The sequence below is a fragment of the Uranotaenia lowii genome, chromosome 2 (assembly GCF_029784155.1).
Source record: "Uranotaenia lowii strain MFRU-FL chromosome 2, ASM2978415v1, whole genome shotgun sequence".
In the NCBI taxonomy this organism is placed as follows: Eukaryota; Metazoa; Arthropoda; class Insecta; order Diptera; family Culicidae; genus Uranotaenia; species Uranotaenia lowii.
Window position 1 is genome coordinate 223,196,918 of NC_073692.1, and position 26,745 is coordinate 223,223,662.

Here is a 26,745-nt window from a genome sequence, read left to right on the forward strand (position 1 = left end):
AAACACCAGTGGCACCTTCTGGCTGACCTGGAGCATCTCGTGGCCTCTGCGCTGACGATCCTCTGCGCTTATGGTCCTCTGCGCATGGATAAGCTCATAACTGCTGACCATAGCGCACAACAAAAGTACGGGAGTAACCAATTAATCAGGGGTGTTGCTACAGCTGGACCTGTCCATCTCTGCGCGGCCCGGTTGCGGATCCTGAGACTCGTCCCAGCCGTCGAACGTGACCTCACGCTTGCTAACCGCAGCGTGACTCGTGACAGCATCGAGAGTAACCCTCTCGGTCCACCAACTTCCCTGGACTCGACCTCTGACGGAACCACCTGGCGGGCCTGAGACATCTCGCAGGCTGGTCTCTGCGCTGGCGGTCCTCTATCAGCTGACTGGCCCTCTGCGGTGGTCCTCTGTCTAGTGGCTGGCCCCTCGACCTGGCTGGTCCTTCTGCGTTGGTTGCTGAAGAACTTGCTAACCGCAAGTATTATTGAACTTGAGAGTACCCCTCTCACTAACTTGTGTTTCCAAAATCCAGACGTATCTGGGCCCATAACCTGTAGAAAACGCAGGTTTCAGTGGTGGAATAGAGTTATCTTTATTTATGTTTCGCCTGTGAGGAGAGTAGAATACAACTATATTAATTAGTGATGGCTAATTGTCACTTTCCACTTCTTATATTCCCTAACCGGGAAAGTACTCATTTCTCAATGAGTACTTTTATATTCTAACCCAGAATATCTGGCAACACTGTTGTGTTACCATAAACCCAATTCGAGTATTCTCGCCTAACCATGTGATGATGTAAACATTTGCACCGCGTTTATCATCATCATCTGTCATCAGCAATCATTGATCTATTGATCTCGATTGCGAATTGGAAATAGCAAGAGGAACCAAAGAAATCAATTTTTTGGTTCTACTGCAATCGGCAGCAATATGGATCCGCCAAAACCGTAAGTATCAACAGATATATTATTCACAATTTCAAAACTTATAAAACAATTTCAATACGCCAAAGCTATTAGAAGATATGGGAATTCTGAGAAGACATCATTTTCAGGGGTTTTTTTCCGTTCGGAGCAGAATCCAGATGTTCGGATAGGTTACATGAACTGAAATTTTATAGATTCAGAAACTAGAATAAATTTCCAAACTTATGAATGTAAAATCATGAAAATCGGTTGACATATTTTTTGGGATGCCAGTTGGGGCACTTCCGGTAGTCACCGGAAGTTGCTTTTTCTACAGATTATGTATCTCAAGGGATCAGTAGAATGTTCAAAATTTCATATTTTTACGATTTTTTTCGAAAGAGTTATGACGGATTTAAATTTCGCTTCGGGTCATATTCCCCCGAACGGCATGGGAAGGCCAAAGGAGGAGGTTGTAGCCACCTGAAATACAGATAAAAGGAAATATAAGTTTTTAACACTGATCAATATCATGACTGAATAAAGTGTGCGCCAACCAATGGGAGGTGAAATAAGAAAATCTTTTTTCAAACTATCATCACGCGAAGAAATAAATTTATTGAATTATACAGGGTGACAAAAAAGTCCGGTCACACAGGAAAATCTCAATATCTCAAAGAATAAGAAGAAAATCTGAATCTGGCTATCATAGCTTTATTCAGTAACTCATAAAGATACTTCACAGACGATATCTCGGAATTACACCACCTTTATCTGATCGAACCAGCTTCAGGCGTCTCGGGAAGTCGTCGCAAGCGGCGCGCACCTGCTTCATCGGCATCTCGTCCCAGATTTTCGTGATAACTCGCTTGAATTGCTGCAAATTTGCTGTTTTATAGTCGTTTAGCTTCGACATCATGTATCCCCACACGAAATAATCCAGTGGATTCAGATCCGGAGACGACGGAGGCCATTCATTCTTCGAAATGAAATCGGTCAAGTTTTTCTCACACCACGCCTGAACAACATTTGTGGTGTGGGATGCTGCGCCATCTGTCAGGAAGCAAGACTGACGTCTTATTTTGGAACCGGGAAACGTTCAACTCGTCCGCAGGAGCATGCTGGAGGCTCACACTCCAAACTCGATCATTTTGGCGATTGACTGTTTGCTCCAAAACGAACAGCTTCTCGTCCGAAACAATAAGTTCGTCATCTGCGCGCCAAACCGAGCAGCGATAACAGCTGCCCTTAACTCTGCCATGGTTCACAACTCAATGTAAATAAACTGCACAGAAACGAAACTCTGCCACATTGGGCAGCAAGGTTAGCCCTTTCATTTGACATATAGAAGGCACCAGAGAGATGCAACGTGTAGGCTACAGGCGACCCATGAGCTTTACATAAGGTGCGGAGATATTTTGATGCTGTCACAAATACATCAGTATCTTCAGACTGGTGTGCGTGCAATGCGGTCTGATTCGCATCAATGACGTCATAAGAGTTGTTTGGGTTGCAATTACGTAAGAGTTTTTGATTTAGATAACTTTTGTTTAAGGGGCCATTCAAATATTACGTAACGCGTTAAGGGGGGGGAGGGGGTGTAAGAGTTTGTTACGCTTTGTGGATTTAGGTTAGAAAATCTGAGACGAATGTGTTACGTAGGGGGGTGGGGAGGTTTAGATTGACCGAAAATTGCGTAACGTAATATTTGAACGGCCCCTAATGAAAAAATGACCAAGTGCTGCATAAAATCCTGCAAAATTTTGCAAGTCGACGCCAAGAAGCCAAAAAGAGCAGTGAGTTTTCATCAGCTACTGAAGGAACCCGCGGTACGCAAAAAATGGCTCGCGTTCTGTGGCCGTAAGGATGGATCCGGCATATACGTGTGCTCACAGGTGTGCTCCCAGCATTTCGAATTGACGGAGTTTGTCAATGTTTATATGGAAAACGCAAGGAGGGTTCTTATAAAATCTGGTAAGTATTTCTAACTTGGGCCATAATCGCAATATTCTTTATGTTTCGTTTTTTCTCTCAGCTTTGCCACTTGTGGATCAGTTGAAGTCATCGCCCTCGATTACAATAAAGGATCTTCTAAGATGGTTATTCCACGACGACGGAACAATCCACGGTAAAAAAAAACGCGTTCTGTAACAACCGAATCACGGTGAAAAAAGCCATTCAATACTCATTTTGAGATGGGAAATTCACTCAACAAGGATATATCTAGAGTTTGTTTTGATTAGGTCGTATGAGCCACCTGACTTATTTCGAGAAAATCGCTGCTAAAGTTCTGTAATACATTTTCAATTCTGGTATTTCTAATGTAACTCAGAGTTGTCTGAAAAGTTGACATGCGATACAAGAATAGATGAGAAATATCCCAGGATACTCAATACAGGCCTAAATTTAGATGTTCGGGTGAAAACGTACTTACGACCTTTAGCAATACTTTTTAGGCGCATACGTCGAATCGCTAATTCACAAATTTTATCTTAAAACATGATTTGTTTTGTTCGAACCGTCGCTAATTTCAACAAACTTGCTTGAAAAACTAAAGTTCTAACGGGATAAGATTCCTCCTGGGTATGACTCAATTAATTCCATTAAATTTGAGGAAACTCTTCAGATGGTATTTCGTCAAGTGTCGCGAGAAAGAGCAAAAGAAAGAGTACTTACGTTTCAATCCCTGGAGTGTTACTGGATCCACGCAGGTGATATATTCCCTACAGAAGTTAGCTGCCTCTGTACGGAGAAAAAATTATCAGGCTGGAATTAATGTTAGAAATAAAAGTAACATTAATTGAACTTACACAGGAGAAAGTTGATAATTTATATCACTGCAGTATAGTCAGAACAGCCTACTTAAACGATTCCCGTTTAAAGAAACACACTTTTTATCATTTGGCAATGCATTTTCTACCAAAATGCATAAGGACACAAAAACCAACACGACGAACTGTTGTTTGGCATCCTTTTGCATCACGGCAATCCAGTGCTGCGCAAAATGTCGTTTAAACCAAATTGCACTAGAAAAAGGGAAAGCGATTATACGTCCAAAATTCAAATAATTTTATTAAAGTTTTTCATTGATCAAATGAAACCAAGTTTTTACCTAACATAGAATACATGTCTATCAATAGTTTGCAACCAATAACTCTTTTTTGTTTATATTGGTTCATACGACGTAATCAAAACTAACTCTAGATATGTTTCACCTTTTATACGAGCGTTCACTATTTTCAGTATTATAGTACTTTAATCATGTTAATTTGACAACTTTTCTAGTAAACTGTATTACGCACTGCAGCCCCGATGATGTTATGACGTCATCACTGTAATACACACAATGTTTACGTTTTTTCGATCACCTATACCACGGCAAACCGAGTTCATCCACACCTCTACATCTAGCTCATGGACAGACGACCCCAAAAAAGTGTGACCGGACTTTTTTGTCACCCTGTAAATGCTTTACCAAATGATACGTAAGAAACATTGAAAGCCATACCTACCAGTTACCTTTTTTTCAAATTACCCAAAATATTCCACACTCCGCTAGGTACTGAAACTTTCTTTTCTTATTCATCTTATATTCAACTATGTACATATTTATTCCATATAATATTATAATATTGTACAAATTTGTTGCACTCAACAGGATAGATATAATTTGCAGTTAGGTTTATTAAACCGGTACCTACTTTATTGATAGCACTATTAAGGAACAAATTGAATTATCCTTCAAAAAAAATTGCCAATAAATTCAATAACAGAAAACTGCTATAAAAAATGTCGCGCATCCGAAACAAATATAATTAATTTGTTTGCTTATCGTTTTAGTTTGAAACTTAACCACATCTCATTGTAAAAAATTGTTCAGTTAATCAGTCTTCAGGTCATTATAAAACACACAACACAATTTAACACGAATAAAAAATACACATTGATTCTGCGTTTTTAATTCATTTGCTGATCATTCAAAAACCCATGTGCAGCATGACGACCTCTGAGTCAGTATGATTTATAGTTGAAAAAAATAGCCCTTTTTGAAATTTTCGAACCAACGCGCGCGTCCTTCTAGCAAGTAGAAACTCATCATCCAACGCCAAAATAGTCCTGAAACTTTTCCTCTTTTATCAATAACTCAGCTGCGACGGTCAGCCTCCCACCTCACGACCTTCTATAGGATAGCCCTGCCAAGTGCCGTCGAATCAACGATAAATGGCACGGTGCTAAGTGAAAAATGGGCTTACCCGAATCTAAATGAATATTAATCCAGATTTACCCGTCCGGACTTTTCCAGACGCCTTTGCCCGATACAGTCAGCCAGCCGGAGTGTAAGCGGCTGATTTTCCGTTTCAGTGTTGGATTCCCCCTTTTTTCCAAACTCTCTTTTTCCTCATTTTATGGGCCCCATTAAACGCTAGTCTGTTCGTTGTAGTTTAATTGGATCACAGAAAACGTTCGCCTGTTTCATGAAAAATGGACACGAATCATAAATTAAATTTTTTTCCAAGCCTTTGATGGGGAAAACAAAAGAGTTGTTCTTAGGATACAGATCGCAAAAATTAATTTACACGGAAAAATGTTAAATTTTAAATAGATTATGGAAATAGAAACCTTGGTGAAGATTGGAATTGGGCCTCGCTAAGGAGAAGTCCTAAGCCCCCAGGATCACCACTGCAACATTATTTAATTCCTCTAGTAAGATTACTGCGACCTCTTTCGAATGACAAGAAGTGCTTAAAAAATCTAAAAAATAGGTGAACTACATATGTATGTGATTTAACTAAAAATTAAGACCATTTCATGTATAAAAAATTTCGAAGACTCTCTTAGAAATCATCAAAATTTTTACCGGAAGATTACGCCTCTTCCAAAAAACTTCATTTGATTGAAGCACCCCGTAAATGCGTTCAGACAAAATTGAGATTTTTATCCCCGTCATCGGCCTCACGGCATATTACCAATCACGATTATGTATTCCGTCTGGAGTCTCTCTTGTCCCAAACAGTGTTCTCTAGTTCACTTGCTGGCTCGCTCCCTTGCTGGTAATCCGTCTCCGACAGTTGGTTCAACATGAAAATTTACCAAAATCCATTAAAACGAAAACGCGCCAAACCAACGCCAGAAGCCGCGAAGGCAGATGAACTTTTAGACGTCCAGGACGAAAACCAGTTCCTCCTCAGACACCTCCGTCCACTATTTTTACTGAGCAAGCTGTTTTCGTTGGCCCCTTACCGGATGGAAACTCAAAAGGGACGATCTCCGGATGGAAAACGGGTGCGAATTTCCCCACTGGGCATCGGCCAATCTCTGGCGGCCATCCTACTCTACGGGGCCTTCCATTTGTACAACAATTACTACGATGATTTTACCGGAACGTCGAAAGCCGCCGGTCAGCATGGTGGAAATGGTGCTGCCAAGCATCAGGAAAACGGAAGCGCTGCGGGAAATTGGTCCACTTCCGGTAGCTCGGGCAGCGAGGGGAACTTTGTATCCGTCGTGATTGACGTTTATAATCGCTATTCGGTGCTGGTTCTGTACTGGATTTTGATTGCGGGAAACGTTGCCAACCAAAGGATTCTCATCCGATGCTGGGAGGATTGTGTGCAAATTGACAGTATATTCCGCCGGAAGCTAAGAATTTGGGTGAACAACTCGTACTGGAAAAGGTTAGTTGGGTAGTCTGAAACGATTGGCCGAAGCGATCATTGGAATCATGTTCTTTATTTTTGAAGAAATAAATATTTAATGGAGAATCAGAGGGAAATAAGTGCCCAAATGATATTTTGGAGAAAACGCGCTTCAAGCAGTTTATTTAACCGAATTATTGCAAAAAAAAAAAAAATAATCATCGGTGAATGTTAAGTTCTCATGATGCGAACATTTCAAGATTTGAAAATTATCGATGGACAGATAAAGATGAGAATAAAATTAAAATGGGATGAATAAGCCATAGATGCTTGAAATCCCGGAAAAAAAAATAAAATAAAATTAAACTAGTTTACAAAATTTCAAAAAACAAAACTTTTTTGACGGAACTTTATTTTTAATATGAATTGGGCGCTGAAACGGAAAATGAAATTCAAAAAAATCTCAGTAGAACAGTTTTGAGTTAAGCTTCAAAAACGAAATTTTGGAAAATTAAAAAAGTACTTCTACTAAAATTCAAATATATCTGACTGCATAGCATTAATTTGTTTTTTTTTACATTAAAGGTGAACAAATTTGCCATCGATCATCACAACTTCGTGTTTGCGTTTGATCGACAATTTCTTTTGTACTTGAATTCCAATTCAAAACAATGTTTTCAAGTGGTTATTTATAAAAGCTGTTTGAAAATTTATAAAGTTACGATTACTTTACCAGAAGTAATTTTTGCATTTTTGAATAATTTAACGAACCACGGTGTACTTATCATAGTATAGGAAGAATTGAATTTGGTGAATCATTCTCACTGTGGGGTTGAAATTTCATTAAAATATCGTAAAAAATCATATTTTACAAAAGGTGGTAGCATAAAAAGAAAAAAACTGTTTCAATGTTTTTCAATTAAAATTACCTTTACTGGCTGGTTACAAAGATACAGCTTTTCCCTTAAAAAAAAAGGGAAATTTGGAGTTGCTTTATTAAATTTCCTGAATCTTTGACAATTTTCATTGAAAAATCATGAAAATTGGAAAAAAAAGATGTAAAAATGTTTGATCTAATACTAGGCCAAAATTTGTCAAAATCGATGAACGTGATCAAAAATGGTACCGGGTAGAAAATGAGGTTCATTATCGCCCCGCAGACGATTTTATTCATTTTTGGACGGATGTTTGTATGGAAAACATCGTAATCCATGTGTTCTTGGTTTTTTCTTTCGTAAAATCAAAATTGATCACAAAGAATGTTGTCAATTTATAGGAACTTCATTCCTGCTTTGTTTAAAAATAGCAATTGTTCCAGCAGAGCTGGTATTTAAACACAAGAGCGAATAGAATACTCGCTTTAATTGTGTATCAAATTGGTTCATCAGTATAATTAGCAGGTCATTTCTGAAACTCTGTTCTTCTGATTTTGAATTCTGTCGAAACATTTTCTCTTCCAAAACAAAGCAAGAATGAAATTTTTGTCAATTGACAACATTCTTTGTTATCAATTTTCAATCAACCAAGTAAACATGATTTACGATGTTTTCCATACAAACATCCGTCCAAAAAAGAATGAATTCTCTAACCAGTACCATTTTTGATCACGTTCATTGATTCTGACGAAACTTGGCCTGGTGTTAGATCAAAGATTTTTACATCTTTATTCCAAATTTCAAGATTTTTTAAATAAAAATTGCCAAAGATTCAGGAAATTTAGTGAAGCAAATATAAATGTCAAATACATGTTATCAACCCAAGCAAATTTCTTAGTGTTTTTGAGAAAATTGTTACATGTTTTGACTTAGTGGAAAAAACTACTGTATTGAAATTTCCTTCCACTTTTAAGCATGGCTATTTTTTTGTTTCATTTTATGAGATAATATTTATTGAAATTCCTCGAAAACTATTGAAGCTTGGAAATCGCAGCTTTGGCCTTATATCTCGGAATCTAATTAATTTTTCTTTCTCGATGAGGATTTCCAAAATATGAAAATTGTATGCTTTTAAAAGCTGGAATTTATAGAAATCGGTTCATCAGTTTTTCAGCACTCAGTCCAAATAGTTACTCAAAAGAAGAATTCAACTCATTGTTCACTGTTCAGTTTAGTGTTTGTTTTTGTAGACCCTCAAAGCCCCCCAGCAGCGGTAAAGAGCACTTTGAAAGCCACTACATTTTTAGGCAATATATTCCTAACAGGTTTGTAGTACTTTTCAATCCAACATGTAGGCTCATTAGTGCATCCAAATATCTCGTATCGACCACGTGCTTTAAACAAAAATTTTTGGATCAGAATTCGCTGTGTCACTTTCAAGGAACATCTAAGACGGAAGCCCTGGTTCTTTCCGTTGATTTTTTACGTGCTTCCAAAAAGATTTCGGACTGGTTTTGAAATTCCTTTGTAACCGGTTTAGATTATTTATATTTATTTAATTTACTGACTTTTTAAAAGCAGAGTTTAATTTGCGGTATTCTCCCTTATTATAAGGGGATTTGTGCTTGTAGTAATTTCGGAGTGCACGTTTCTTGGCCGTCTTCAGTCGCCGCAGTTCTTTAGTGACCCAGAGAGCTGCGTTTGGATCATGAGGTCGAGCTCAACTTCCCATTCGATGGACTCAAAAACGAGAGATATAGCTTCAAAATCCACGTTCTTGAAATCTTGATATAAGGATGCCGTTTTCTTCATGGGAGCAAATATCCTTGTGGCATCGAGAGACTACTAAGGCTGGGTGCTGTGGAACAGCTTTGACAAGCGGAGCTGGTGCTAAGTCAATCGTCGGAATCCTGAAACCTTCGTTGACGAGTAAAGTCGTTGTACTAAGGGCTCTAAGTATACGCTAGAAGATGCCGAGAACGAAGAACGCATAGTGTATCGTCAGGAAATAGATCACGGTCACAACTTAAAGAAACCTCACTACACTTGGATTTAGTCCAATAAATGATACTTTATTTAGGAAAACTTTAGACTACAATTTATTCTAAATTCACTTTATATTATAAACGTGGCTAGGTGACCGGTTTGTTCGACGGTTGGTAGAGAAGAGAAAAAGGAATCAAAAATGCTCTATCATTGTAGGCGGGAAAAACTGAATTTTCATGACAGGAGCTAAAATTGCAGTTGAAGAGATGGATTCTAAACTTAATTCTAAAATGTTGTGCGCTAATTCAAATTGTGTACGTTACATAGAACCGGCCACCTGAAATGTTACATTTCAATTCATTCTTACAACTATCACTGTATAAATTCATTCATTAATTTTATCCTTGAAGTTGGTTGCATCGTCGTTCGATAAAAATTCTTCTTCGAATGGTAGCGGACATATCATGGCTACCGAACGCTTGAAGTTTCCAGCTGCCGTGCGAACCGTCACAACTCGCGTGATTCCGTCTTCTCCAGGATGAAGTGTTTCAATGCGGGCCAACGGCCATCGTACAGGCGGCAGCAATTGGTCACGAAGAATAACTATTTGACCAACCTTCAGGGTAACCTTTTTCGGGTCCGTAGTCGTAAAGCGATGTAATTCCACCAGATATTCGTTGGTCCAACGATTCCAGAAGTGTTGAGTCCTTTGTTGGATCAGTTCGTACCTCCCAAGTCGATTTATAGGAACCTCCTTGTAGTCAGTTCCTGACGTTATTTTACATATAAATTGAAAAGAAAATATGGCAAAAGGGAGTTTTGAAGAACGTAAAATTGGTTTCAATTATCGAATTTCGGGCCATGGGACAGAAAAAGAGGGTTTCATTGAAAGTTCAGTGTTTTGTGCAATAATTTTGTTGGAGGCAGTTAATTGACACCAATTTAAGTGTGAAGGTCAAGCAAAAGAGTCGTGCACATAAACAAATAGTACATGTTTCTGCCATAATGTCTAGATTTTGCAACCGATCGAGAAGAAAACACTCTCACATAAATTTTAATAAAAAGCCAATCAACCGTTTAATTTTAATTTCAAGTAATAGTAACAGTAGCGACTTTAGACACTGTTGAATTTTTTCCCCAAAATTGTCGAAAAAATGTTTCGAATTCGTTTTCTAAACTCATTTTGACGTACCAATGAATTAAAGCGAAACGAAGTTCGTACGGGATCAGCTAGTTCCAAATAAAATTTTGTAAAAGACGTCAGCAGCAGTTTCGATATTTCCTTCATTCCTAAAAATTTCTTGCCAATTGACACTGTTTAATCTATTCTTAATGTTTTCATAATTTGCAGACCAGGACCACATGATGAAAAAAGCCGTAGCACATGCTGGACAGTTCATTACGGTTACTTAGTAATGATTTTGTTCTTCTACGCAAAGCGACAAATTAAAAATCATATTGTAACCTTTACGCATCGCTCAGAACTGATACACATCAGTTGTGATCCTAAAAAGTTGAAAACCATCAAGGAAGGCAATCACCATCGAGACGTTCGTTCCTGATAGTCTGCGTCCTTCTTCACCATATCATGTTTTGCGAGAATTTTTCAAATACAGAAGCGTCGTTGTCATGCATGATTGTTTATATAATTTGGTTGAAGAAGGAAAAATTGACTGCTTCGATTTTTTGGCTCTGAATGCAGTAACACATGGCTGATGGAAAATGATTGATTTTCGGAAGATTGCATCGATGATTGGAATCGTATTTAAAGAGGCTTCAAAATGTTGGTCTATTTTTAGATCATCCATGACGTGTTCTACGATTTAAAAGATTTTAGTTATAGAAATATACGACTTGCTTTTGGTTTAATGCCTTTGAAGCAAATCCCCTTGAATTTATATATTCCAGATAGTGTCGAGGAACCTTCATCAGCTGCAGATCGTATCGTCAGGGGATCGAGTGCAGGTACTACAATAACTTCATGAACATTGAAAAAATTCAGCAATCAGGCAAATTATAAATTGTACGATATAAACTTGAATTTGACAGCAAAAGAACGCGTTTCTTTGAAATAATCTTATTTTTATTCAACTGACGGAAAATGAGATCCCTGCAATTAAGTCGCAGAAGACGACCAAATAAGTCGTCAAACTTTCCATATTGTTATGAAAATGAAGTAACTGTTAAAAGATATTCCCAATCGCATATTGAGCGAAGACCTACAATATTACAATCTCAATAATCTATATGACGATGTAAACTGTCATAGTATATTCCAAAAAGAATCAGGGTAGTCGTAAATAATTCGCAAGCCAAATCGTGCAAATCGTAATTCAATACAATCCAAATTAAGAATTTGTGTGCTAATGTGCTAATGGCCTCCAAAATTATACGTATATACTGGTTTTGCTGCATAATATACGATATGTTTACATGTATATTTGCACGCATATGTGTGTTGCAAACTCGAAATACCCACCAAATGGTTGTCTGGGTAAAGTGTATAAATCAACGCAAATTTCAAAAATAATCGAAAAACTAAGATTAATTTCGCATTATTCAAACTCATATTTATGCTTACAAAGTGAGCATTCCAGATTTCCTGGTTTTATTAATTTTTATCCCATTAAAGCCCGAGAGAAATTACTATTTAGAAGGATTCTTAATGTTTTTCCTCACTTTCTTCACATTTTGAAATTTTTGTTAATTTTCTTTCATAACCTGACAATTTCAACATTTTTATAATTATGACAAGTCTTAAAAAAAAGTAAAAGTCGTTACATTTTTTCTTAAACGAGAAGAAAATAATTCTTTATTCGCTGTAAAGTTCTGGAACATTTTCTTAATTAAATAAATAAGAGAAATGTATTATTGATGTATTGTAATTGATAAGGATTTTTTCTTACTTTGCAAGTATCAATAAATAAATAATAATAAATATTACTTATTGTAGCATTGTAGAGTAACTTATTGTAGCATTGTAGAGTAGCATCGTAGTGTAGTGGACAAATAAAGCAAATTAAGGTCCAAATTAGGCTCAAATTTTCTGAGCTTGTTTTATCCAAATTTTTTTTCTTTTTTTTGAGAGTTTGAAAAAGATTTGAACGCTGCTGACGTGTTTCTATATAAAAATCAAAAATTTTGCGGCGTTTAATCACTTTCTTATAGATTTTTTTTCGAATTATCATCGAACTCTGTTCAGATTTGTCCAGATTTTGTTGAACAATTTGTGATCAAATGGCCATATATTGCCAGGTATTGTAAAAATTTGTTTAGCCAAAAAATTGCTGGAAAAATTCTGTAATGATTACTCTAGAGAGGCCCACTTAACTTATAGTAGAGTGTAACTATTCGAGATATTATTGCCCCCATCCTATAATACATCATATAATACATCAGGTAGTCAGGTAGTCATAAATTGATTAGGTTAATGATTTTCAAGATAATAAAGTTGTTCACCAGCACAAGATTCAGAATTCACCAACATACTAGTTAACTATTTACCCACAAATCTCCTCCTTATTACAGGCAAATTTTCTCCCAAATGTTCCTGATCAGCGGAACCGTGCTGGTCTTCGAGTGGTTTAACTGTGTGATGTACCTCAGCGATTTTGACCCGGCGTCCGAGTACTGCTTGCCCCAGTGCTACATTACCCTATTAACTAGCATCGTCGCCGAGACGCAATTCGTCGGATTCGTGAAATTGCTCCAAATGCGTTTTCAGCTCATCAACCAGCTACTGGTTCGGATTAATGAGCTGGATTCGGGTGCGGTTAACACAGCTGCTTTGGCCGGGTCTGACAATGTCCTCCCGGTAGGATCTTTGCAACCGCAAACTGCTTCGCCCCGCCCACTTCCTCCCAACGCCGCAAAGTTCGAAGTTAATGAGCTGTGGTGTTTCGGTGCCAGCAGCCAGATCAAAACGGCGATGCTGCCGCAATTCCCAGAATCCTCAAAGGAGAACCCGAAGCGAAGCCACATTTTCCAACTATTTTCCCAACAAGCATCAGCAGCTTTTGCAGCAACGAGAGAAACAAAACCACCACCAGCACCTTCGTCAGCGACCGCCAAGATAAGATTCGCCGATGCGAACAATGATGCGTTCGTTAAGGAAATGGTCGACCCATCGAGCGAGTTGTGGGAGAGAAGCCGCAATGATAATGGCCACGAAAAATGGCATCCCAAGCGAGATCCGGCCGGGTCTTCATTCCAACATCCTGCAGTAGTAGCAGCAGCAGCCACAGTCAAACGTCGTCTTCATTGTGGCAGCTTATTCGCGCGAATTCGCGTCCCATTTTGGAGGGTGGCAACAGCAATGAAAACTCAATTCCGCGGAAAACGTCTAGCGACAGTTCGGCAACTGATTGGCATCGAGAAGCAGCAGCAGAAATGGTAAGATGTTTTTCGGTGCTCTCTTGCCTGACATAATTTTCACAATTTATATGGCTTTTCAACGATGGGTGCAAGCACCTTTTTGGGATACTTGAGTACAAGTTATGGCTTTGTTATGATAAGATAGTGAAGTGAAATTTATAAACTAGTTTAATTGAGACAAATCAATCATACGATAACCTTTATCTTAACTTTTGTGGAAACTTTTTGGATGCTGAAAAAACCAGTAATACAGTAGTTTTGACGTCCGTCCAACTACATCTTCGCCAAAAAACTAAAATCACAAACGACAAATTTTGGTTTCTTTGAACAAACAACACTGCTTACTAGAATGAACTACTGAAAGTTAAATCAAAATATCATGATCCGTCAACTTAATTATCGCTTGAATGTAGTGGTCATGCATCATTTTGATTGGCAGCGCGAGTCCTTGTGCCAGTAGTGGTTTTTCAAACATACCGTCTACGGCAAAGTGCACATTTCAGCACATTTTCGGCAGCAGAGATTTGCTAAATAGGCATTGGACTTTTGCAACCTCTTCTATGGGTGTAGCAAAAAAGCTTGAGTATGAAAAAAAGGTTAAAAGACATTTCATCTCAAATAATATATTATTATAGTTAATATTATAATTAAATAATACGCAAAATTTTATTTTTCAATACAAATTTTCACAGCTCATATTTAAGACTGATGCTTGGCGACTCAAAAGACATCGAAAAATCATATGGGAGCAAAAAGTCAATTTTTTCAGCAATCAAATGTACAGGAAAAAACCCGATTTAATACACTTGACAGTGGATTTTAGCCTTTCTTTCAGCCTGTAAATTATATTTGGGTACATATAAAACAAAATGAATTATGAATTATGATTAATGAATTTCATACGCAATAAATCCAAAATGAATTTAGGAATTAAAGATTCAAAGTTTTTATTAGGATAAAAGTATTTTTATATAATCATAATTTTCATATAAATAACCTTATTTGCAACTAGTTGGAGATTTTTGAATGACTAGATTCTGGAATATCATGTATGATTCCGTTTCTATGACATTATAATCTAACTCAATTTACTCCTTTTGGAGTTACAGCATATGATATCTTCAAAATGGAAGGGGTATCAAAATTAAGAATACAATTTGAAAAAAGATGCCTGACCATGTATTTCAAATAATTCAACCTCTCAAGTAGAGGAATCAAATACATAGATAAAATTATTGGAACAAAATTTCAATTGCTAGAGTAAAATACGATACCAAAATGCAGAAAATCGGTAGAATAAATTTTGAAAATTAAAAGTATTGAAAATTTTGAAAGCGTAGTATTTTTAATTTTGTTATTTTGAGATTTTTATCCTGTTTTGTTGATTTTGTCTATTTTGTTAGTTTTGTTAATTTGGTAATTTTTTCAATTTTGTCAATAATGTAAATTTTTTCAATTTTCATAATTTTGTCAGCATTCTTAGTTGATAAATTTTGTCAATTTAACCAATTTTCTAGATTTTGTCAATTTTGTCGATTTTAACAATTTTCATGATTTTGTCAACTTTTTCAAATTTGAAAATTTTGTCAAATTTGTCAATTTGGTCAGTTTTCTTAATTTAGTCAATTTTGTCAATTTTGTCAGTTTTATCAAATTAGTCAATTTTGGGGATTTTTTTTTATTATCTGACGGGTTTGCGCCGGGGGTCTTCAGATTTTCCCCAAAATTGAAATTTTGGTTCATTTTTGCGACTTAAAAACACATGTATTTTTTCAGATTTCTAACATTTTTATTTTTTGAGTTAGCTTCGGTTAGATTTTTTTGTAAATAAAAAATAACCATTTTTCAAAGCTACATAACTCTGTTGTTTCTCAACGGAAATTATAAAATAGCACATCAAAATGCATTGAAATTTTATCAGCTTTCCAAATAGAATAGTTGAAAAAAATTAAATAATGACCTTCAACATGAAAAGTTGTAAATAAACTTTAAATGGCGTCTAAAAGTACCGTCTGCACCACCGAATATTTTGCAAAAAATACTATTGTATAGCTCGATTCATGATGCAACTTTCATCTGAAGACACCAAAGTGGGCCATTAACACCTTGAAGAGTTATGAAAGAAATAATGACAATAAATCTCTTTTTTTGCATCGAAAACAAACAATGGTGGAACAACTGCACTCACATATGGAGATAGCAAGCACTTCTAACAACATGGAAACAAAAAAACTTACCAAAGCAGGTAAAAAACACTATGTTTTCGTCATTTTCAGACTGCCCCTACACGCATAACAGTCCCATATGAATTTTCGTCATTTTAGGTCAACATAAGGCTTCAACATAAAAGACTAAAAAAAGAGGTTTTGTTCTAGAAATTTCGAAAAAAAATAACAATTCGTGGCTGTCCTATATGAAATATACCTGAATAACAGTCCCATATGTGAAATACCACGGATTTGGTTACTTTTCAATGTTTCTTTCGGCGAAATAGTCTTTGGTTTATTGCTTTGAATCATTTAAACATTTTTCAACTCACTTGATGTCGAATGATGCACACTAGTTTTCGAAGGCAGGTCTGACTTTCTTAGGAATGACTTCCTGAGCGAAAAACTATTGGATGCAATCAAAAATCGTAAAAATATTCAACTTACAATGTGGAATTCATGATATTTTTTTGCAAAAGTATGTTTCTTTTTATGACAATTGCATTTAGAAGTTCAAAAATGATCAAATTTAAGTCTTAGAAAGTAGCTTGGTGATAAAAATATATTTTGTATGGGACTGTTATGCTAGTAGATTCGAAAAAGGTTTCAAATATGGTCGATTAACAGTCCCATAATGAATAAAAATGGTGCTCTCGACCTTACCAATAACCCAATTTCGAAAATTTCAGGCCTAACGATTTATTATGACAACCTAGAAACGATTTTCGTTTATGCTGAAAAAGCTGATTGTCTCGCTTGCTTATTTTTGTATATGGGATTGTTATGAAAGAAGGGGCGATAGATTGTTGCAGCTCAACTGACTTCATGTTATATCCAAAAATCTATTAACGTATGCGTTTATACCCAGTTTTGCACCAGGTCACAACAAGTTATGCACATTTTACTGTCATTTTTAGAAGTTTATGCGCTAAGTTTTGCATCCGTAATTCCCCAGATTTGATTTAAAATGGACGGTGGAACACTGAAGATTCTTGTGTGAGCGATCGAGGTAGCAAAACACTGACGACGAATTATGTTCGTTTTAGTACGGTAAACCTTAAAACTGGGCGAATGTAGAAAACGAATACGGTAAAAGTATCATATTTTCATCATTTTACAGCCTGGGCTGGCTATACTGAGCTCTTTGATTATTTCTACAACATTTGTGCCACTTTCTCATACTTTTTTGATCAAAGGGAAAGGATTTTGGTGTCCAGTGCTTAGCTCCCGATATAAACACTATGTAAAGCACGTCTATATTTCATTTTTTTAATCACATTTTTATGATCCCAAACACAGGGACTGGACCTTCTACTATTGGCATTGATTAAGCTTCACAATGATCTTTGCTCGAAAAATTAATAAGTTACATAGTATATGACCAGGTTGTAAAGCAACATTCCCATTATTAGTTATATCACTTAAACAATACGATACTCAGAATTTTAGTTAAAATTTAAAGTCAGTTTTGCTGTAAACACACAACAAAGCACGAAAAAGTAGTGTTTTTTACCTGCTTTGGTAAGTTCTTTTGTTTCCATGTTGTTAGAAGTGCTTGCTATCTCCATATGTGAGTGCAGTTGTTCCACCATTGTTTGTTTTCGATGCAAAAAAAGAGATTTATTGTCATTATTTCTTTCATAGCTCTTCAAGGTGTTAATGGCCCACTTTGGTGTCTTCAGATGAAAGTTGCATCATAAATCGAGCTATACAATGGTATTTTTTGCAAAATATTCGGTGGTGCAGACGGTACTTTTAGACGCCATTTAAAGTTTATTTACAACTTTTCATGTTGAAGGTCATTATTTAATTTTTTTCAACTATTCTATTTGGAAAGCTGATAAAATTTCAATGCATTTTGATGTGCTATTTTATAATTTCCGTTGAGAAACAACAGAGTTATGTAGCTTTGAAAAATGGTTATTTTTTATTTACGAAAAAATCTAACCGAAGCTAACTCAAAAAATAAAAATGTTAGAAATCTGAAAAAATACATGTGTTTTTAAGTCGCAAAAATGAACCAAAATTTCAATTTTGGAGAAAATCTGAAGACCCCCGGCGCAAATTGTCAGATAATAAAAAAAATCCCCTTTTGTCAATCTTGTCAATTCTGTCAATTTTGTCAATTTTGTCAATTTTGTCAATTTTGTCAATTTTGTCAGCTTTGTCAATTAAGTGTATTTTGTCGATTTTGTCATTGTCAATTTGGCCGATTTTCTCAATTTTGTCAATTTTCTTCGATTTTGTAAATATTGTCAATTTGTCAATCTTGTCAATTTTCTCAATTTGGTCAATTGGGTCAATTTTGTAAATTTCGCCAGTCAATTTTGTCAATCTTTTCAATTTTGTCAATTTTGTAAATATAGTGAATTTTGTCAATTTTGTCTTTGTCAATTTTGTGAGTTTTGACAATTTGGTCAATTTGGTCAATTTTGTCAATTGAGTGAATTTTGTCGATTTTGTCATCGTTAATTTAGTATTTTTTTTTTTCAATTTTGTCAGTTTTATCAATCTTGTCAATTTTGTCAATTCAGTGAATTTTGTCGATTTTGTCATCGTCAATTTTGTCAATTCTGCCAATTTTCTTGATTTTGTCAAATTTATAAATATTATCAATTTTTATGATTTTTTCAGCTAAGTTAATTTTGTCAAATCAATGAATTAAGTCAAGTTTGTCAATTTCGTCAATTTGGTCAATTTGGTCAATTTAATCAATTTTGTCAATTTTGTCGATTTTTGTCAGTTTTATCAATCTTGTCAATTTTGTCAATTTAGTGAATTTCGACATCTCTTTTGTCAATTTTGTTAATTTTGTCAATTTTGTCAATTTTTCGATTTTGTCAATTTTGTCAATTTTTTCAAGTTTGTTGTTTTATCAATATTGTCAATTTAGTGAATTTTAATCCAGTTTTTCATCGTCAATTTTGTCAATTCTGCCAATTTTCTCGATTTTGTCAATTTTATAAATTTTGTCAATTTTATGATTTTTTCAATCAAGTGAATTTTGTCAAATCAATGAATTATGTCAAATTTGTCAATTTCGTCAAATTGGTCTATTTAGTCAATTTTTTTTTCTGTTTCTTCAACTTTGTCAATAATGATTATTAGCTTTTTAGCTTTATATGCATGTTCCAAAAAAAATCCCAAATGCTTCAAACTCTACTATGGAGGGTTTGGTGGCGCTACTGTTTGGTTGTCATCTTCCATTGGCTTCAGCAAGTGAAAGTTCAGATTGACCTCCAAGCCGTCATCGTTTTTCTCTAGACACCAACCCCAACAACAACAACGCAACGTTAGATCTGAAGAGAGGAAGAGAAAAGGGAACAAAAAAACAAGCTCGAGAGCTTAAAGCTCGAGAGGATTCAGTAGCATTTGTCTTATTAGATTTTTTTTTTTCAGGGATTTTCATCCTATTGGATGATTCATCCCATTTATGTCTTATTAGATTTAATTTGCTTTCACGGGCGAAATACTCTCCTGTCGTTGCTGCTTAAGAAAAAGCTTCGTAAGCACGAACGGCACGTGAGAAGATGAGAGGATGTGCATACATCGTCCACGTTTCCGTGTTGTTTTCCCCTTCTCAGAGCAATCTGTTCCTGAATATAATGTTGGGCGAAGTTACTATCGCTTTCGTACCATGCAGTGTGGGCATGACGTACTCACCAACGACTTCACAAATTTCGGGGTCGTACCCCTTGGTGAAAACCATATTTATGTTCAATAATTCGGAGCTTTGGTTTCGAAATTTTTGAAATGGTTCGGTGTAAACTGAACCATTTAAATGAATAAATTACAATCATTGGCCGGGAAAATATGAACTGGCGTCTTCCTCCCATACGGTTTCTGTCACGATGACATCAAACCTGAGAGGAGTGAAGCCTGTCTGTTCCCCCTTTCACACATCGACAGGTCCATACTATTCGATAGCAAGCCATATCTATGACGTCACGTATAATTTGACGTCATATATACGATAATCTTGATTTTAGTGATTGCTGGTTGTGGCTAGCAAGGCCAATTGACACGTTTTTTGGAGTGATGATTTGATGATAATTACTATGAAAATTTATTTTTCAAACTATTTTGTTTTTTTTTCTTTTTTTTATACATTGAAGAGGGAAAAAAATCAATTTTTTTAAGACAAAAATCATTTTTATTGTACTTCCCAGTTTCGCAAAAACGTAGTGACAAAGTTTATAAAAAATCACACCAATACATACAAATACACTGACATCGTCTGAACTCGTCGAGCTGATTCGATAGGTACCTATAAAGGTATATCTAAGACCCATAATTAATGATCTCCCAAATCGACCGATAACTATACCTTTCTGAAAGAAAGGCAAAAAGTATGAAATCAAGCTGAGTAGCGCACAAACTTCCAAATTTGACTGACTTCCATTTTTCTTACAGTAGATACATATTTATTCATGAAAGTTTTACACTAGCTAGTTTTACTCATATAATCATTATTCATTGAGTTTTGAACATTTTGCGTGCACTAAGAAGAGATATACAGTTAATTTTGTAAGAAAGGGAACATTTAGATCATACAGTCCACAAAATTAACAGACACTTTGCCAAATATCATGAATCTATTGATTTTAAAATTTGATGAAATCATTAGAACACATATGTATATATATTTTAGTAAAAGCTTGCCAGAATGCCCGGTTTTACCCGAACACGCACGCAACCGAAAGTCCCATAAAACAGGTACAAAAACGTTTACTCAGCCCCATCATTGATTTGAAGAACGTTCTATGCAGCTTGAAATTTAAGTTCTTATTGATATTTTCAAGTTCCAAAACAAGTCTTGAAGATCTTCTATTCAGCTTCCAGCGGCCTTTTAACTCAGCTTCCAAAAAACTGCAAAATGAGCAAAACAATCTCTCTCTATCTCAACTGCACCCTTGGCATCGGTTCATATCACCTTCTCTTGATTATTTACTATGTTCAGTACATGGTGCCGCTATGATACCACGCACCAGATTTCAGACTCGACAAATTGCTAAATTGCTTCTTTCCTACATTTCCTACATATATCGTATCAAAATGGTCACTTAATTACGAAATTACTTATTGGAAAAAAACTTGCCCGGCTTGGGAATCGAACTCCGACCTTCGTGGTGAGAATCGAACACGCTACCAAAATACCACGCCCAAATGTTGTTCAAACTGAAATTAATACTCGAAGTGATGATTTGATTTTGAAGGCAACTCAATGCTTTTTGTGTGACTTACCAAATCCTATTTTTAGCACTTTTGTGCCCTTTATGTGATCTAAGTCCCGTAAAACGTACGTATAAATCACTTTTGCAACTTTCAAGCTCGTTAATGAGTACATATAGTTCACTCATGGGAATTGGACAAAACAAGTCACATACAACGTACATATTAATAACTTTTGCAACTTTCAAGTACATTAATGAGTACATAAAGTTAACTAAAGGGAATTGGGCAATTGATTCTCTTTGTCAGCCAATATGTAACTTTCAATGCATTCATTCAAGAAAATATGTGACTTTTGGTTTCCCGAATTGGCTCTTCATCTGCAAAATGAGACAAAAAACTCAAATTGAGTTATTGAAAAAAAAAAAATTTTTACGTTCAAAAACAAAATTTTCGAACAAATTTATTCAAATTATTCAGGCACGGTTTTTTGGAATAGAGATAAATATGATTCAAAAATTGCTGATGTTTCATGAAGCAAAAAAAAGAGTGTTTGAAGTGCTTTGCTTCTTTACTTTCGTAACTCTGGAGTTGTGACCAAATTTGCCTAGTTTTGGGTTGTAAATCTTGAAATCAAATTCCCGGATTTTGTCAGATTTTAAGATGAAACAGCCCAGATTTTCATACATAAAAGGCGACGAGCGGAAAAAAATATAGAAAACCTTACTCTTGTACTTTTAAGCTTGCCAGATTGCCTGCTTGTACCCGGGCTTGCCCAATTACTTGACAAAAAAAAAAAAAATAGAAAAATTTCGGTGTGACTTACCTACCTACTTAAAGGTCCGGCGTCGATTGACCGATGCATAGGGCTGAGATAAAAGATCTAGACTGTTGACATCTTCATTTGCTTCCAGCCAAGTTTTTTTTCAACTTTGAGGATTTCATCCACGAGCCTCCCGGCCTTCCTTCTTTTCGATGCCCATCTGGATTCCAGTCAAGTGCCTTTCTGCAAATCTCGTTTTTATCTCTTCGCAGCGTGTGTCCAATCCATCTCCATTTACGTTCCCGAATCTCGATTTCTAGCGCTCTTTGATGACACCGGCGATGAAGTTGCACGTTTGAGATCCAGTTGCCAGGCCACCAAGCGCAGATGATGTTCCGCAGGCAGCGATTCACAAAAACTTACAGTTTTCGCGTCGTTACCGCATATGTGCACAAAGTTTCGCACCTGTACAGCAATACGGATTTGACGTTTGAGTTGAAGATTCGAATTTTCGTTCGTAGAGAGATCTGGCGTGAGCGCCCGATGTTTCGGAGACTCGCAAATGCAAATCGGGCTTTTCTGATCCGGGTTTCGATGTCCTTCACTCCACTGTCTCAACCTGTTGTCCAGCTACCACGAAATTGGAACGATTTTCTGTGTTGATTTAAATCGACTAGGTCTTTTTTTTTTAACAATTTCTTTATTTGAAACGGCTCATACCTTTAGGCTTTAAGGAGCCAAATCGATTTTGTTTGTTTACAATCGTTTGCTTAACTTAACACTTTGTGAGATAAGAAAGGAAAAAAGAAAGGGAAATATGAAAATAAAAAAGAATTATAGACGAAGATCGATAGCTTTTAGAAAAAGGTAGATTTCGAACATGTAGTCCAAATCTAGCACAGCTAGTACATCTCTCACTGGAACATTAGGTGGTTTTCCTCGGGCCCGAAGGGAGTCTATTAAATTCGTTCTGGCGACAAGAGGGACCTCACACGACCAAACAATATGCTCGATGTCATGGTAACCTTGGCCGCAACCACACAAATTGCTGCCAGCAATGTCAAAACGATAAAGTACCGCGTCTAAGGAACAATGATTGGACATGAGACGGGAAAATATACGAATAAAATCCCGACTCAGGTCCAACCTATTAAACCATGGTTTAAGGCTAACCTTTGGGATAATCGAGTGGAGCCACCGACCCAACTCATCCTCGTCCCATTTGCGCTGCCAGTTGACAAGAGAGTTTCTTCGAACCAAATAGTAAAATTCGCTGAAGACGATTTCACGTTGATACGTGTCGCCTTCCATCGCCACCACCTTTGCCAGAGAGTCTGCCTTCTCATTGCCCACTATCGAGCAATGCGAGGGAACCCAAACAAAGGTGATGGTAAAGCGACGTTTTAATTAAACACTCAAATTATACCGTATCTTCTCGAGGAAGTACGGCGAGTGCTTTCCCGGTCGTATTGAGCGCATTGCTTCAACAGAGCTTAGACTATCCGTTACAATATAGTAGTGCCCAACTGGCCGTGAGGCGATGCTGTCCAAGGCCCAGTGAATAGCAGCTAACTCTGGTGACTGGAGATTATAAGAGGCGCTCGTTGTTTCGTTGAAAACTCCAAATCCCGTTGATTCCTCAATTAGAGACCCATCGGTAAAGAACATTTTATCAGCATCGACGTGTCTGTATTTAGCTTCGAAAACTCTTGGAATCAGAAGTGGGCGATGCGGATCCGGGATTCCACGAATTTTCTGCTGCATAGACAAATCAAACTAGACAGAAGAAATATCGTAGTCTGGGCTGAAAACACGAGTTGGAGAGTACGAAGAAGGGTTTACCTGCATAGACATGAGGACATGGTATATAGACAGGGGGAAACCAAGGGGCACATCTGGCACACGAAGCCCGAGGTGGTTTTAGTGGGATGAACCCACTCACAGCAGCAATCACCCGGCTGTTATGGTTTGAAGTCAAATTTCCATCTTGTAAAAAAAAAAAATGGTATATAGACATGAATTTGGTTTGAAAATTTTGCTCAAGTAACCCTTCAAAATTAACAATCACCAATGGGTTCATGACCTCACACCTGATGAGGAACCGAAGTGATAGTAGATTGTATCGATCTTTCAAAGGGAGTATTCCTGCCAAAACTTCAAGACTCATGTTGTGCGTTGAGGGCATACAGCCCAAAGCGATGCGGAGACAGCTATATTGGATACGCTCGAGTTTGATGAGGTGAGATTTGGCAGCTGACTGGAAACAGAAGCTACCATGTTCCATCACTGAAAGAATGGATGTTCGGTACAATTTTAAAAGATCTACTGGATGGGCTCCCCACCAGGTGCCAGTGATTGATCGAAGAAAATTGATTCTTTGTTGGCATTTTCCTTTCAGATACTCAATATGGGCTCTCCAGGTACACTTGGAATCAAACCAAACCCCAAGATACTGGAAACATCTCGATTGAGTGATCGTTCTGCCTAGGAGTTGAAGCTTAGGTTGAGCAGGTCTATGTTTCTTAAAGAAAACAACCAGTTCCGTTTTCTGTGGAGAAAACTCAATCCCAAGCCCCAAAGCCCAGGAAGACAATCTTTTTTTTTATTAGTTGATCACCCATGTTGTAAATCCTTTTTACGGATTGCATTCCAAGGCACGGCGAGCCACCGTGTCTCCCCAGTTTGCTACTCTGGGTCCATGGGTGCAATTGGACGACTCATGATACTATGTACCCCTACGCCATAAAATCCACCTGGGGCCTCTGGCCATAATTCCCATCCGGACCTGCAACGAAGGCTATACCGGACATGGGAGACCATACTCGCGCAATGCGCTCCACGGTAAATACTCGTTTTTCTCCGTACTACACCAGCAATCATCATCCACAGCTGTCTGGGAGCACTGGCTTCTGGTATACAAGATCCTTTTCACAGGAAATTTTGAGTGAATTTATACGAGTTTTAGCGCTTAAAAATTAGAGTTTTGTCGTGAAATACATAAATAAAGAGTCAGTGAATGCGTTTCAAGTGAAGTTTTTGTATAATGTTTCGTGAGTGCAGTGTAATAAGTGTTTTAATTCAGGAAAATTTGGTACTTAGATGACACATGGTCGACAAACGCTTACATGGCTTCGAAAAATCTCGTTAAAAACAATATGAGATGGCGCTAGGAAGAAGGTTCTTATCCTAGCTAAGTAAGCGTTTGCACTGTTAAGCGTTTCCAAACTCATCAGTTCCGAACAAACAAAGCTAAGTATCGACAGTTTTTAAAATAAATTTTCTATCTATAAAAACAGTGTTTACTAATGCATTTCTGTGTTTTGTTGAAGAAGGTCTTACCAAATATCGTAATCATGAATTGACTTTTGATACGAAAGGATTGTTCTGAATATGTATTGGAGTCTTAAATTTGAAAACAGAAAGGAATTTAACTTCGTGTTTCTGATTGAAATTTCTCCCATGTATCATTTTACTTTTTGTATTCGTCAAAAATCACGAATAAAGTTATTGAACTTTTTTTTCTAAATAGTGCTGACTCTTGATGACGCAGCATTTGTCAGCGGCTCTTTAATTTTCCACTAAATTAGAATACAGGTGGCGCTAATAACATTTAATCACGATTTCTATCATCAAAACTGCCATCTAGTGAGTAAGTATCTTGAATTGTTGGCTAGTGTATGAAGGTTTACAAGAGATGAAGGCGAAAACTTTTACCTACTAATTAAAGGATATGGAAGATCATATTTTTAACAGCTGACATAGGAGCACATTACCTTGAGCTATACGATATTCTGTTGTGTAGTAACTAACGCGGGAGTATCATTAGTCAAAATCACGACAGTTGAACAAACTTGGAGTTTACCACAAACATTAACTTTAATTTGAACTCGAGTTTTTCACATCTACAGTCAAAGCACCATGTAGTCTCTCACTATCAATTGAATCTCAGAAAATACTTATTTCAACATTTACATATATGGTCCCACTCTGGTCATAAACCTCATTCTTATCGATATTTTGACTAATATACAGTGGACAAAATTATGATTTTGCAAAGTTAAAGTATCTTAAACCTATTTATTACAGTTGTGACAATGATGAAATTAAATGATGATCCGTTTCTTTTCTTATTGCAATCAATTAGTTTAAGATGTACGTTTCCAATCCTAATTAAACTCTGTAAAAATGCAAAATGAGAAAAGTTGGAATGACTTTTTTTTAAATTTCCAAATGAATTATGTTAAACAAGTATTTGAACATTATTATTTTCAGTTTATTTTCTAACAATTAAAATGCTCATAATTTCCGCATCCTCTAAAAAATGTATTGCAAGGCAATTTTGTGTTTATATATGCGACATTTCAGTAGCACTTTATATTTTATGATATTGTTCCGTATTATCTTTAACTTTACATATGGCTTTTTTCAAACGTACTATTAAATTCAAAAGTTATAATTTGTTATGTTATATAATCACGTAATACTAGCTCATTTTATACCATTAACATTTTTGCATAATTCATCCTTTGCATGGTGTTCACTGTATTGCATTGTTTCATTTAAGATAACATCTGGTAAATAAAGTTTTATCTAAAAATCTATATCTATATATATATATATATATATATATATAAAAATGAATTTCTGTCTGTCTGTCTGTCTGTCTGTCTGTCTGTCTGTCTGTCTGTCTGTCTGTTCCCTATAGACTCGGAAACTACTGAACCGATTTGCGTGAAACTTGGCAGGTGGGGGTATTTGAGGCAGGGGAAGGTTCCTATAATAGTTTGGGACCCCTCCCTCTTCCTGAAAAGGGGGAGGGGGTCA

At 36.5% G+C, this 26,745-nt stretch overlaps 1 protein-coding gene across 1 annotated transcript in view; it reads left to right on the top strand.

Annotated features, from left to right (window-relative positions):
- The first annotated feature begins 5,987 nt into the window (after window positions 1-5,987).
- LOC129742354 (putative gustatory receptor 28b) overlaps window positions 5,988-26,745 on the top strand; it is a 46,567-nt gene continuing 25,809 nt past the window's right edge. The window contains exons 1-2 of the mRNA XM_055734245.1: window positions 5,988-6,583; window positions 12,934-13,153. Of these exons, the coding sequence (XP_055590220.1) occupies window positions 5,988-6,583; window positions 12,934-13,153 (816 nt within the window). The remainder of the gene's footprint in view (window positions 6,584-12,933; window positions 13,154-26,745) is intronic.